This window comes from Pelecanus crispus, chromosome 9 (genome assembly GCF_030463565.1).
Source record: "Pelecanus crispus isolate bPelCri1 chromosome 9, bPelCri1.pri, whole genome shotgun sequence".
NCBI lineage: Eukaryota > Metazoa > Chordata > Aves > Pelecaniformes > Pelecanidae > Pelecanus > Pelecanus crispus.
In genome coordinates, this window is record NC_134651.1 from 12,402,003 (window position 1) to 12,417,840 (window position 15,838).

General features: G+C 42.0%; 1 protein-coding gene across 3 annotated transcripts in view; it reads right to left on the reverse strand.

The window, feature by feature from the left end:
• ARMC9 (armadillo repeat containing 9) overlaps positions 1-15,838 on the reverse strand; it is a 60,904-nt gene that overhangs the window by 26,684 nt on the left and 18,382 nt on the right. For 2 of the 3 annotated variants that reach the window (XM_075716446.1, XM_075716445.1), the window contains exon 8: positions 14,357-14,455. The exons of the other annotated variant lie outside the window; for it this stretch is intronic. In XM_075716446.1, coding sequence (XP_075572561.1) covers positions 14,357-14,455 — 99 coding nt within the window. The remainder of the gene's footprint in view (positions 1-14,356; positions 14,456-15,838) is intronic. 3 annotated transcript variants of the gene reach the window in all.

Below are 15,838 nucleotides of genomic sequence, written 5' to 3' on the forward strand. Positions count from 1 at the left end.
AAAAAGATTAAAAAAAACAAGTTAACAGAAATAAATCACAGAGAAATGCACAGTTCTAAAAACCCAACAAATCAAAATTAGCCAAAAATTAACAGACTATTAGCTTTGAAAAGAAAAGTATAAGCACTTTCTCCCAATCCACATACTTGTATGTTTTAGGATTGCAATCAGTCTGTCTCTCCTGTGATATATTTACATTACAAGTTCTCCTTTCAACAGCTGGCAAACATACCTAGTCTGCACATTATTCCATTATAACTGTCAGTTAGAATAGCTACGTACCAAGCACTGACACATTTATGTGAACATATGACTTCTATTGTTCACTACACTGGAGCAGCTAAGAGCGAGATACCAATGAACATGATATAGATCAGAAGACCTCAGCTTCTGAGAAAGCAGCTGCAAGTATTCTCCATACTTGCTTTGGTTGGAGTTTCTCACCAGCACATAATGAAAGCTGAGAGAGACAATTTAAGGTGTTTCAGCACTGTTATCAATTCCTCATTCCAAAAGGCTCCAAGGATAAATTAAGAAAAAGTCTCTAGAAGGAAACCTAAGATTTAGTTACTAAAATAAAAAACTGTGATAACTTGTGGTTTGAGTAGTTTAGTTCAAAATATGCCATGTTCTCTTTAATTAGACTAAAATATTTAACTTAGAACAGCTTTGTATCTAAAAAGAAGTCTTAATTCAAAATAAAAGTACACAGTTCAACACAATGAAATAAGACCAAGATTAATTATTCTGCTTCTAGTCTTTTTGTGCAAACTTGCCAATACTTACTCTAGAGGATATGTTTGTGCAGATGAATAAGCACATAAACACTGTATTTAGCAGGTTCCTCTTTAACAGACATACACAGCCTTACACAGAAGGTATAAGAAACTTGCCACTCTTCACTATGAGTAGAAAATAAAGTTCTTTGTATTCTTTAACAAAGTTTTAAAATGTGACATTATTCTTTTTATTACTAACACACTCAGAACTCCCTGATGTGAATGAGTATTTTAACTGTCACGGTGCTATACACACACACAGACTTCTGGCAAAGACATTTTAAAATTTAAGACGAATGACAACATCGATAGAAACCAGTAAGTGAGCAAAAGAAACCAGAAGGTAACCTGTACCGTGATGAGAGGACATTTCAACACACGCATGACCTGAGCCAGTAAAAATGTATGTAGGCATCAAGACAAAGATGACGTTAAAGGAAAGTTTTAACATTAAAGGAAACCACAAAAGGTTGCACCAGACGACCTTTCAAGGTCTCTTCCAACCTATGCTATTCTATGATTTGAGGACAATAACAGCAAAAGTTTGTGGAAACCCCTACTGATGCCACCACCTTAGCTTTAGAGATGAGGAATTTATGCAAACAAAAAACCCCACCCAAGTTGCTGCAGGTAGTTGTATCACCTGCAGCAACTTGTGAAAAAGACATCATATACCATATCAGCAGAAAAAAAGAACTTCTCTTTGCCTGAAGAGGTAGGTTTGTTTCTTCTTTACCATATATAAGTGGTAACATATAAGAATCATCCCATGGACAGGGATGGAGAAGACTGATACATATCATCCTAAGAAAAGCTTACTTGGGGTAGATGATGTTTGCTGTAATGTGCATATTTTTAAATGAAAGAGCATATATCCACATAATGCTTGGTCAATCCACTCTGAATGGTTCAGAGTAATAAAAAAAAAAAAAAAAACAAACCCAACCTCTGTTACCCTGTCTCCTAGGTTTCACGTGGTCTCCTGGTGCAGAAAACTCTTTCACAAGCAAGAAACAGAATATCTGCCACCAACTACTACAGGCTAATGGCATGTTCATATTTGCAGTAAAAAGCATGTTTGAAGAAAAAAGCACAGACCAGCAAATTAAAAAAAATCCTCCTTGCTTACAGTTTGTAAATGACAGCTTAACTTTACAGAACAGCTGGTGTTTTTGTCCAGTGACAGAACTAAAAAAATAATTTTTCCACAGCTTCAAGAGTTGTGCCAAAAGAGACCTAAAACTTGCAAGGGACATTAATTCAACTAATTGTAGCTACAGGTAAATATAATCAGATTGAACAGCAGTAAAAACATAATGGGCATTTATTCTATTCCATGACACAGGAGCAATATATGCAAACAACTGTACAGCTTTCTACTCACAGAAAGATTCTCCAGTGGTTAACACACATCTTGACTATTGACAGAGACCGTGCATCTGAAGAAACAGTTCCCGTTTTCCCTTTAATCCAAAGTTTAGAGAATCTTATTACATTATCCCTAATCCAAGAAATTCCAGGAAGGTGTACATCTTGAATCAGAAAATCTGTTCATGGGTTTCAGACTTGAGCCTATGCTTAAGAGCTACTTTTGATGGAGAATGAATGTACAACGCTTCAGTGTTAAAGAGCTAGAATCCTCTCAGCTTCATGATGTGTATTAAACAGAAAATTGCAGGCATCAAAAAACTACAACTCATACTTCCTACCCACCAGACAAATCACTATTAGAAAGAAGAAAAAAAAAAAGAACAAAAAAAAGGTAAGACTCAAGTTATCTCAAGAGTATTAAAGATATAAGGGACTATGACAGATCACTGTATTTAAAACTGTTCTTCTCAAACTTACCATTACTGACCTGAGTTCCCTGTCCAAATGAACATTAGAAAGTCGGGAATCTGATTAAATCTTCAAATGTATGTTTCCTGGGAATCTGATTAAATCTTCAAATGTATGTTTCCTCAACTTGTCAGACCTGGTGCTCTGACCTCCTATTCTTAGATACAGACCTTTTGCTTTGTCAATTCTCTCAGGTTTCTTATCTCTCAATTCAGGACCATACATGTCAAATATCATGATGGAAGATGGTGACAACATTCAACTGCAGCTAGAAAAAAGTCTTATGGTAAAACAGGGCTTTAGAGAAGCCTTGAAAACATCTCCCAACTGTAATAGAGTAGTGTGGCCTCTCTCCCACCACATGCAGCAGATGCATCCTGTTAATGGATTGTAGCTCGGCTCATGAACTGACCCAGGAGGTCACAGAGCTGGCAAGAGGCATGAAGTTGCTCTGTGAAAGAATGAGATCCAAGCCAGTTTACCAGAAAGCACAAAGCAATAGCCGACACCAGAAGCCCTTGCTAAATAAGATTTTGTGGGTATGATTACACCAGGAAAGTCTTTTGGGTAAGAGACCTCATTGCCTCAGGTCTTAAAGCCAGTTCAGTAAGAAAGACTCATTCTGGGATTTGTCCTCCTGATATTAATTTCTTCCAGTATGAAAGGACAGGCCTTCAGCCGTGGGGCAGGGGGCAAACCAGGAAGTTGATGTTGGTACAATAACAACACACATTCGTAAGTGATATATGCTACCTTTATTGTGATTTCAAAGCCTGAGACCTCAAGGCCTTATATTACACCATACTACTTTCCTGACATTAAAAATTGAGCACAGAGTACAATGCACTGGGAACAAAATCAAGTTTGCAGACAAATAACGTTACCAAGGATATAATCCAAGGCATACTCTTTAATTTCCTTGGGCAATACTTCATTTTGGTTACAGCACTGGTACAGTTCTCCTTCCCAGTATAACTTTAAACTACCAGTGTAGTGTAGCTGATTTAACAAAATATGTTGCAGAGCTCAAGTACACATCTTGGAGAATGATGCAGCTTTAGCATTTTCTGTTCTCAGAACCTGCTCCCAAACCTGGATTGTCCTGAGTTGCACCAGTATAGCTGATTGAACTCAAGCACCTCCTCTTTCAAAACTATGTAATGCACATCCACTCATCCCCTAAGTAAAAGTGGTAGAAATTTAAGGCTGCATGTCAGTACAACAAAACAGTAATTTCCTTGCTAATGATTTTCTTTTCTGCTCATCTATTTAGAGATACTGATCCACCAAAACTAATTTATTTAAGGGTCTGGTCCTGACATCAGTAATGTCAGTGAGAAAAGGTCAAATCCTGAATAGTCAAGGCAAAGCGGGGAAAAAACCCCAAAGCCACCACATTTAATGCCTACCAAAACTCTTTAGACGTTGACTTTTTTTTTAAAAAAAAACCTCTCACCTATCTTGCCTACACAGAGACCTAATAATGGTAAAGATGAGCAAAGGAGCTGTCCCTCTGCTAGTCTCTTCCTTCTGCAATTATACAGGTGACTGCCCCTTACAGCAGCAGGAGTTTTGTGAAATGGAGTAGCTGGAAAGACCACACTCTAGCGTCTCTAATTAGTTACGAGCAAAAAGCGAAGGGACCTTCCAACACAAATGCAGCACAGATGCTGCAAACTCATGCTACTACTTAGTCTGGGTCACGATGCCTCCAGCTTTATTCCAAAACTTATGCAAAAACCTGAAACCACTTAAGGACAGAACAATAACATCTAAGTGTATAACAATGAGGTATTTGGAATCCTTGAAGAAAAAGTAATGGGATGCCTTAGTGGCCTAGCAGCAAACAGTCAGAATCTGGGTTTTAGTCCATCTCATCTGGCTTCCTGGATCAACAGAGTCAGGGAGTGGTTAGAAGTATTTTGGGATGATGAGGAAGGAGTCTCATTTTTCTTCTCAGAAGATGGGCTATATATATTTTTTCTTCTTACACTTACTTGTGTTTCTACATGTTTGCTATTCATGTATGATAACAGAACTCTCTACATGGGAAATAAACAAGAAAATATGATCAATCAAGACTAAAGGATAAGATGAGGAAACCTGGTTATGATGCAGTGAAGGTCTACAAGCGAAGACTGTGATTAGCCCTCCAAAACTTGGCTCAGACAGCCTAAGTGTGTGGGTCTGCTTATAGAAACATTAGATTTCAACCACAGTAGCTACTCACTGTCAAGGAGTGACCTAAACCAGTCAAGAAACCCTTAAGCTAAACAGTCTCAGTGCTATAGCTGTCCTGGTCCTTCATAGAGAACTTTGCTGGCACAGCAACTGCCTCAAATAGTGTGGGTAAAGGAGCCATAAAGTCACACAGAAATAGTTATGCTAGTAAAGCCTAGTATAAAAATAGATGCAACCGTGCCACAAGAACACAGCTTTACTCAGCTTACCCTGGCTAATTTGGGACAGAAGGGAGGCAAAGATATACTTCCAGGAGGGAGAAAATCCACCATCAACAAATCCTCTTTCTCTGACCTATCTACCTAGCTGGAGACTGTGCTAAAGTGGCCATAGTGGCGTAAGTATAGTGGCAAAGGTGCTTCTGGAGCAGAAATACTTTTAGAGACACTTTTAGAGAAGCAGGAGTAAGTAAACGTGATGCATAAGATCAACAATCATTTCACAGTTGAGCATCTTTTACTAGAAGGAAACAGAGGCAGTATGGCTGCAAGAGATTTTGAGCAGTCACCCAATCTGTCCTGGAGGAGCAGCCAAGTATCAACCATTCCTGGTAAATGGTAACCGTTTGTCTACCTTGTTCTTAAAATCCTCCGGTGACAGAGATTCTGGCTGAAATACTGTGCTTATACACTGCTGCTTACCCACTTCTTAAATGATCACTTACTGTTCTTAAAACTCATAAAAGTCTTCTCTTCATAGAGAAGGAAACAGATGCCTATACCTAAAGGCTAAACTGTACAAAGACAGATGTTTATGCTAAAATAGCATATGTGGTAGGGGTACAGAAAGACATATGCAGTCTAGCAATAATCCACACGTTTTATCAGTGAAGACACAGCTTCAGCCACTTCTGCACTCTCTGCAGAGCAGATAAAGAAACAAGTCAGCACCTTGCAGAAGGATGACGCTCTACCCTCTGCCCCCTTCCCAAAAGGGTTCAAGAGATCAGAGGATCAACTTATGATAGAAAGAAAGGAAATAATAAGAGTGAAACCATGGGCAAATGGAGCACCTTGAAAAGACAGGAGAAAAAGAGAAGCCCTGATGCAAACAGAGAGCATGTAGCTGTACAGAACAGATGATCTCAGTACAGGGAAGGGGAGCTGGGAGACACACACAACCCTAAACATCAGATGGCAAAAATGCAGAAGACTACTGGGGTACGTAAAGCATTATCTCAGAAAGCCATTGGCAGGGAAAGAGGGAAGACCCCTGAAAATTGTGGGTTAGAAGAAAGATGGGGGGGTAACATTATGGGGTGGGAGACAGCATAACCATGCACCACGGACATGGTGTAAATCTGAGAAGAGAGGAGTTACAGACAGCCCCTAATGTTGACGTAGCAGATGAACAGAGATCCTGGTTCCTTCCTGAAACCCTGGGTTATGCAGCCTGCAAAAGCTGCTAAGAGTGCCCCTCCTAAATACATGGCAAGTTAGAGAAAGAAGTTCTGACCATTAACAGGGAAGCGAGGGCATTTAAAACAGCTTGAAGAGCAATGAGGAATAATATTTATCTCTGAAAATATTAGCACATAGAAAAGGGAACATTTTTATTATCTCCTCATCTTTCTGTAACAGATTTTCAAGAGGAACAAAATGTACCCATAGCGTCATTGTTATTAAAAAACTTGGCTAGAATAAGGAGCAAGAATCTTATTTTCTTCTGCTTTTCCTTTGACACTTCACAAAGCTCTCCTACTACAACGTTAAGTATACATGAATGTCTGCCACAGCAAAACAAATAAGTACAGTTCATGAGTTTGGCTTGTCTTTGTAAAGCAGTGGCACACAGTATTTCAATATTAAAATGTTTTAATGCAGTTTTAATGTTAATGCTTATTTGAAAAATTTGAACAAGCTAGGTATTACAAAAGGTTGTACCACTGAACAGCTCTTACACTATCATGTCCTGGTTTTGGCTGAGATAGAGTTAATTTTCTTCCTAGTAGCTGGCATGGTGCTGTGTTGGATTTAGTATGAGAATAACATTGATAGCAACAACTGAAACATCAGTGTGTTAAGTAGTGCTGACACTAGTCAAGGACTTTTCAGCTTCCCATGCTCTGCCAGGTGCACAAAAGCTGGGAGGGGGCACAGCCAAGATAGTTGATCCAAACTGACCAAAGGGCTATTCCATACCATATGACATCATGCTCAGTATATAAACTGGGGGAGCTGGCCAGGGGCAGTGATCGCTGCGCAGGAACTTGCTGACTGTCAGTCAGCAGGTGATGAGCGGTTGCGTCACTTGGGGTTTTTTTCTCCCTGGGTTTTATTCCTCTTTCTCTCTCGTTCTCCTTTTCATTACAATTTTTATTACTATTATTGTTATTATTTTATTTCAATTATTAAACTGTTCTTATCTCAACCCATGAGTTTTCTTACTTTTGGCCTTCCAATACTCTCCCCCATCCCACCAGGGGGGAAGGTGAGCGAGCAGCTGTGTGGGGCTTGGTTGCTGACAGGGACTGAACCAAGCAGTCCTTTTTGGTGCCCTACATGGGGCTTGAAGCGTTTGAGATAATAACAGATTAACCAGACCTTATTGTGGAATTTGTATGTGTTAATAGTTGTGGGTCATGATATGATTCATTTGTTCTCAATCTTAGTTTATCTGACCTGCACCATGCTCCTTTTTTTTTGCTGTACATATTAAAGATTGGTGTTGGTTTTTGCAGTTTGCTGTGCTCTGCAGTGATTAGTGATGTTTTGCCTGGAAAATTTGTTATTAAAACACTGACTGTGAGTTTTATCTGGTATTTGGATTTTGTACTGAAACCATTAATGTAGTTAGATACCACCTCGTGGAGACAGTTAGCAATTATACTACTTCTTCTGAGAGGTTTTTTATGGAGGAAATGCAGAATGGCACCTTTGCTTCCTTCTTCTATTATGTTTCCTCCTTCATTACAATAGCTTTTCAGTATTTTGAACATCCTTGGATAATTAAGATACATCTATTGATATTTCTTGGGAATATTGTTTCAGTTTTGTCTAATGTTAATAAGCAATTTAAGAATATAATGCAGAGATCTACCCTAAGGCTGGAGAGTTATGAGTGTCAGGGTGTGTGGGATAGCATGGGCAAATGCCTAGGATGGTGGGCACGTCCAGTGTTTTGGAACTTCACCCCTGAACAAGCACAGAATCCCAAAAAATTAGTAGAATATTTGGAAGAAGTATGCTGTCACCCTTGCAACTCCAGAGAGACACAAATCACTGCAATGTGCTGGGGCCTGGCCCAGGCCTACCAGGCCCTGTTCCACACTATCAGTACCCTCAAGGGGAAGAGAAGGTCTCTGGATCTGACGACAAAGAGATAGGTACTGCGGCTACTCCAACCCTGGTGACAGGCACTGCGGCTACTCCAGGGAACCAACCTGTGCCAGTATCAGTCGCCCCTATACACAATAAGAAATCTTGGAAGCAAAAGTGAGCTTAGAAAGGGATGATGAAAAAACAGGGTCATCACAAGGAGAGGAGGAGAAAGAGGAAGAACTCGTAACTAGATGGAAACCACCCGATCCTTATCTTTGAGTGAGCTGCGAGATATGCAAAAAGATTTCAGCCATCATCCAGGTAGGCACGTTGTCACCTGGCTGCTCCGATGCTGGGATAATGGGGCCAGTAGCCTGCAATTAGAGGGTAAGGAAGCCAAACAACTGGGATCCCTTTCTAGGGAAGGGGGCATTGACAAAGCAATTGGAAAAGGAACACAAGCCGTTAGCCTCTGGAGGTGACTACTGTCAGGTATAAAGGAAAGATATCCCTTCAACGAAGATGTTATATATCGCCCAGGCAAATGGACCACCACAGAGAGAGGTATCCAGTACCTGAGAGAATTAGGTGTGCTGGAGGTGATTTATAGTGACCTGAACAATGAACAGTTATCCAAAGATCCAGATGAAGTCCAGTGCACACAACCCATGTGGCAGAAGTTGGTACGGAGCGCACCAGTGTCATATGCCAACTCATTGGCAATACTGACCTGGAAAGATAAAGAGGCACCAACGGTGGATGAATTGGCTAGCCGACTCTGGGAATATGAAGAAAGTATCTCTTCCTCCCTTGTCTCGGTTGTAGACAGACTGTCCCGGAAGGTCCAGCAACTCAGAGAGAATAGGTCCTACTCTCCACCTATATGAACCAATATCTCAGCCATTAGGAGAATCTGCTCAAGAGAAAGGATATATATACACACCATGGGGTACCCTGTGGTTTTACCTGTGTGATCACGGAGAGGACATGAGGAAGTGGGATGGAAAAATCTACCTCGACCCTAGAGGCATGGGGACATGAGTTGCAAGGGAAAACAATCACACAAGGGGGTTCTTCCAGGCAAACTGCTGATCCAGTCTCCAGTGGGCAGATCCCCAGACAGAGTAGAAGGGCTGATCTTACTCCTGATTTTAACAAAGGAACTCCTGACTCATATTTACAAGAGTGAGTAATGAATACCAGGATTAGAGAGGCCCTGCCACCAGCCAGATGAAGGAAAGGGACAACCGGGTTTACTGGACTGTGTGGATTTGATGGCCTGGCACATCAGACCCACAGGAATATAAGGCTCTAGTGGACACTGGTGCACAGTGCACCCTAATGCCATCAAGCTACATAGGGGCAGAACCCATCTGTATTTCTGGAGTGACAGGGGGATCCCAACAGCTAACTCTATTAGAGGCCAAAGTGAGCCTAACCGGGAATGAGTGGCAAAAACACCCCATTGTGACTGGCCCAGATACTCCATGCATCCTTGGCATAGACTACCTCAGGAGAGGGTATTTGAAGGACCCAAAAGGTTACTGGTGGGCTTTTGGTATAGCTGCCTTGGAGATGGAGGAAATTAAACAGCTATCCACCTTGCCTGGTCTCTCGGAGGACCCTTCTGTTGTGGGGTTGCTGAGGGTAAAAGAAAACGGGTGCTGATCACTACCACAATGGTGCACAGGTGGCAATATTGCACCAACCGAGACTCCCTGATTCCCATCCATAGGCTGATTCATCGACTGGAGAGCCAAGGAGTGATCAGCAAAACTCACTCACCCTTTAACAGTCCCATGTGGCCAGTGCGAAAGTCAAATGGAGAGTGGAAACTAACAGTAGGCTATCATGGTCTGACTGAAGCCACACCGCTGCTGAGTGCTGCCGTGCCGGACATGCTAGAACTTCAACGAACTGGAGTCAAAGGCAGCCAAGTGGTATGCCACAACTGATATTGCTAATGCATTTTTCTCAATCCCTTTGCCAGCAGAGTGCAGGCCACAGTTTGCTTTCACTTGGAGGGGTGCCCAGTACACTTGGAATTGACTGACCCAGGGGTAGAAACACAGCCCCACCATTTGCCATGGACTGATCCAGACGGCACTGGAACAGGGTGAAGCTCCAGAACATCTGCAGTATATTGATGATATCGTTGTGTGGGGCAATACAGCAGCAGAAGTTTTTGAGAAAGGGAAGAAAATAGTCCAAATCCTTCTAAAGGCTGGTTTTGCCATAAAACAAAGTAAGGTCAAGGGACCTGCACAGGAGATCAAGTTTTTAGGAATAAAATGGCAAGATGGATATCATCAGATCCCAATGGATGTGATCAACAAAATAACAGCTATGTCCCCACCAACTAGCAAAAGGAAACACAAGCCTTCTTAGGCATTGTGGGTTTTTGGAGAATGCATATTCCAAATTACAGTCTGATTGTAAGCCCTGTCTATCAAGCGACCCAGAAGAATGATTTCAAATAGGGCCCTGCACAATAACAAGCCTTTGAACACATTAAACAGGAGATAGTTCATGCAGTAGCCCTCAGGCCAGTTCGGGCAGTGCAAGATGTAAAGAATGTGCTCTACACCACAGCTAGGGAGAATGGCCCTACCTGGAGCCTCTGGCAGAAAGCACCAGGGGAGACTCGAGGTCGACCCCTAGGGTTTTGGAGTCGGGGATACAGAGGATCCGAAGCCCGCTATACTCCAACTGAGAAGGAGATACTGGCAGCATATGAAGGGGTTCGAGCTGCTTCAGAAGTGGTTGGTACTGAAGCACAGCTCCTGCTGGCACCCCGACTGCCGGTGCTGGGCTGGATGTTCAAAGGGAGGGTCCCCTCTACACATCATGCAACTGATGCTATGTGGAGTAAGTGAGTTGCACTGATCACATGATGGGCTCAAACAGGAAACCCCAGTCGCTCAGGAATCTTGGAAATGATCATGGACTGGCCAGAAGGCAAAGATTTCGGAATATCACCAGAGGAGGAGGTGACATGCTGTGGAGGCCCCACTGTATAATAAACTGCCAGAAAATGAGAAGCAATATGCTCTATTCACTGATGGATCCTGTCATATTGTAGGAAAGCACCGGAGATGGAAAGCTGCTATATGGAGCCCTACACGGCAAGTTGTAAAAACTGCTGACGGAGAAGGTGAATCAAGCCAATTTGCAGAAGTAAAGGCCATCCAGCTCGCTTTAGACATTGCTGAATGAGAAAAGTGGCCAGTACTTTATCTCTATACTGACTCATGGATGGCAGCAAATGCCCTGTGGGGGTGGTTGCAGCAGTAGAAGCAGAGCAACTGGCAGTGCAGAGGCAAACCCATCTGGGCTGCCACATTGCGGCAAGATATTGCTGCCTGGGTAGAGAACCTGGTTGTAAAGGTTCATCACGTAGATGCTCATGTACCCAAGAGTCGGGCCACTGAAAAATATCAAAACAACCAGCAGGTGTATCAGGCTGCTAAGATTGAAGTGGCTCAGGTGGATCTGGACTGGCAACATAAGGGTGAATTATTTATAGCTCGGTGGGCCCACGATGCCTCAGGCCATCAAGGAAGAGATGCAACATATAGACGGGCTCGTGATCGAGGGGTGGACTTAACTATGGACAGTATTGCACAGGTTATCCATGAACGTGAAACGTGCTGAAATCAAGCAAGCCAAGCGATTAAAGCCTCTCTGGTATGGAGGACGATGGCTGAAATATGAATATGGGGAGGCCTGGCAGAATGATTATACCACACTCCCACAGACCCGCCAAAGCAAGCGCTATGTGCTCACCATGGTGGAAGCAACCACCGGATGGCTGGAAACATATCCTGTGCCCCATGCCACCACCTGGAACACCATCCTGGGTCTTGAAAAGCAAGTCTTATGGCAACATGGCACCCCAGAAAGAATTGAGTCAGACAACGGGACTCATTTCCGAAACAACCTCATAGACACCTGGGCCAAAGAGCATGGTATTGAGTGGGTGTATCACATCCCCTACCATGCACCAGCCTCCAGGAAAATCAAATGATACAATGGACTGTTAAAGACTACCCTGAGAGCAATGGGTGGTGGGACATTTAAACATTGGGATACGCATTTAGCAAAGACCACCTGGTTAGTCAAGACTAGGGGATCTGCCAATCGAGCTGGCCCTGCCCAATCAAAACTTTACAGTACTGCAGAGGGGGATAAAGTCCCTCTAGTGCATGTAAAAAATATGCTGGGAAAGACAGTCTGGGTTACTCCTGCTTCGGGCAAAGGAAAAACACATTCATGGGATTGCTTTTGCTCAAGGACCTGGGTGCACTTCATGGGTAACGCAAAAGGATGGGGAAGTCCAATGTGTACCTCAAGGGGATTTGATTTTGGGTGAAAATAGCCAATGAACTGAATGGTATGATGCTAATTGCTATATAATACCGTATGTCATCTCTTTTATGGTTGTTATATGCCATATCAATGGTATTACAATAAGAATCACCCAGATTAATGAAGAATGAACTCTGATGAAACCAAGCAAAGTGCAGCGGTGATGAAACCAGAACTGGCTTCAACATGCAACATGCAGCAATCCAACACCACACACCATCTCTTCTGCCCTGAAAGACTATTATGACAGATGGAACCCAAAGTCATGGACTGAATAAACTCAATGGACATTTTATAGGGATGGCCCATAGACTAAGGGAATGATATCTGTGTGTATATATCAAGATGGGAAAAGCGGTGGTGATTAATTAGAATGTATTGGAAAGGGTAGGACCTGGGCATGACGTAGATGGTACAGAATAAGGGGTGGATACTGTCCTGGTTTTGGCTGGGATAGAGTTAATTTTTTTCCTAGTAGCTGGCATAGTGCTGTGTTTTGGATTTAGTATGAGAATAACATTGATAGCAACAACTGAAACATCAGTGTGTTAAGTAGTGCTGACACTAGTCAAGGACTTTTCAGCTTCCCATGCTCTGCCAGGTGCACAAAAGCTGGGAGGGGGCACAGCCAAGATAGTTGATCCAAACTGACCATAGGGCTATTCCATACCATATGACGTCATGCTCAGTATATAAACTGGGGGGAGTTGGCTGGGGGGCCGCGATTGCTGCTTGGGAACTGGCTGGGTGTTGATCGGCTGTGACCGGTTGCATCACTTGTTTTTTTTTCTCCCTGGGTTTTATTCCCCTCTCTCTCTCTCGTTGTTCTCCTTTTCATTACAATTTTTATTATTGTTATTATTTTATTTCAATTATTATACTGTTCTTATCTCAACCCACGAGTTTTCTTACTTTTGGCATTCCGATTCTCTCCCCCATCCCACCAAGCGGGGAAGTCTGAGCAAGTGGCTGTGTGGTGCTCGGTTGCTGACAGGGGCTAAACCACAACAATCATTTAAAATTTTAAAAATGTTAACATTTCAGACCCCCAGGCACCGTTTCACAGACACTAGAAACTATCCTAAGCTGGTTCTGCTGCTGATAAAAGAAAAAAGTTCTCTCTCCATTTAGGCAGAAGAGATTGAGCAGAACATTAATGGGCACAAGCAGCTAGGTATACTGCAGACATCTGAGAAGGACCAAGATGCTGGTGAAGCAGGAAGAAAAAAACCCTAGGGATCCTGAGCTGCTTATGAATAAGATCAAAGATCCTTAGGTATGGGGTTAAAGCCCATCATGTAAATCAACAAGGTGGCTTAGGTGTATCATCTAAACACCCGTCTATCAAGTAGCTCTTACAAAAAGGGAAGTCCTCCCTTCCTCCTCTTTCCCCCATTTGTTCTCATGATCCCGTCTAATGCTCCTCCTTTAGCTGGCTAAGCCAATTCACTTTAGGGTTATAGGAACACCACTGACAGCAGAAAGGACCAGAGCATGTGTCCAGAGCTGAACAACACCACCACCCCTTCTTAGCTAAATTAAATTGGCTAAGATGTGCTATCAAACTAAACTCAGGACATTAGTTTTAGGGTTTGTTTGGGTTTTTTTAAACATTCAGTTCACATTTTAACAGATACACAGCTTAACTGTTATCACAACAGAATTAATCATACTTATGCAGCTATGACTGCACAACTGAGTCATTCATCAGCATTTCAGATCAACAAAACCTTATGCATTGCCACATTCTTATACAAGCTTGGACACATGTTTTGTCTTTACTATCTCACATTTGTTGTTCAACATACAGCTTAAGTGGTATTGTCTTTTGAGATAGTTACTGTAAAAAACCCAAACATAAATACTTACAGTTCCAGGCCTTGTGAAGTCAATACTATGTGCTACGCTTTGTCTCATCTGATTGCTAAACAAGCGAACACAAACACTTTGAAGATACTCCGGTGTAATCTAAAAATTGGGAAACATAAAGAGAGAATGGGATTATATAAAACTTCCACTTCCTACCAGACAAGTGTTTCTATACTAAAAGCTGGTTTGGATTTTTTTTTAAGAGGGCAAGAAATCACACACCTGAGACTCCTCGATGCAAGCACAAGGTATATATTGCAACTACAGTTCTGTTCAGAAATCAAGAAAACTGCAAACTCTCTTTGTCTGGGTATAGTTATGCTATTCACAAGACTAACACTAAACACTTTCAGACAGCCTAGAAGAAAAACAGAATTTGTCACACCTGTGTTTGCATACAGATTTTCCTCAATCAAAAGGTAAGTTGTCCACCAGTAAGTATGAAGCAGTTTTGTGATTAGAATTAGACAATGATATGCTGATGTGTTGTCTAGCTAAAAAGCAGAACTTACACAACTATCTTGTACAGCAGAGAGAATACGAATTACACAGTACAGCACTTTGTGTTTCAATGCAAAACATGTCAGTGGGTTTAGTTCTTTTGTTTTGGGAAATCTATACCACAATAGAACTGCTTAATTTCAGAACAGTTGTTATTCCCCAGAACAGAGGTGAGAGGACTGAGATTATAAAAATGTGAATGGGGACACTTCTGATATTCTCAGACCTATAGTGAGACAACAAAACCCTTGAAATTCAGAATGCTGTAACTTCAGCATGATTTTATTCAGTACCCAACTCCAATTTGGATGCAAAAATGACAGAAATCAAGCTTCCTAATGAAAGAGCACCCTCAGCTGGACACACTTGGGAAGGATCAAATGACTGCCCAGCACAAGGCTTACAAGGAAATTAAACAAGCATCCACAACAAAAGATAACCAGTGCTTGGTTCCTCCACCACAGAAAGTAAGAGGATATCACCTTGGAGAGCACTGAAGTGTGAAATGGGAGGCAGCAAATGAATAACTATATGTTTCTTATTGTTATCGAAGCTCATGTGAGCAGACACCTTTCCTAATCTGCTGTAAAGCAAAATCTACACCTAAAGGCAAATTCTTCCCTGCAGTAATGATGTGAGCAGACAGTGATCCCAGATGTAGAGTAACAAACTACAAGATGTTCACGCTGATGACAGGAGGAAGGTACCTACTGACTTTTCAGCAGGCAGCACAGGAACTCCCAGGTCATTCTCTCTGCTAACAATTCACAGCTCCTTTAAAAGCATCTAGAGGCCACTAACATCTGCCATAAGAATAATCTTCAGGTTATACAGAAGTTATAGTATGGAGGCATGCTCACAGAGAAGATGGCACAAAAGACGAAGCATAAAATCATCTTTGTGTAAAAAATACCCATAAGAAAGTTGTAGCTTCTCCAGTCACATGTGTAGCCCATTTCACACAGTGAATAACTCATTCAT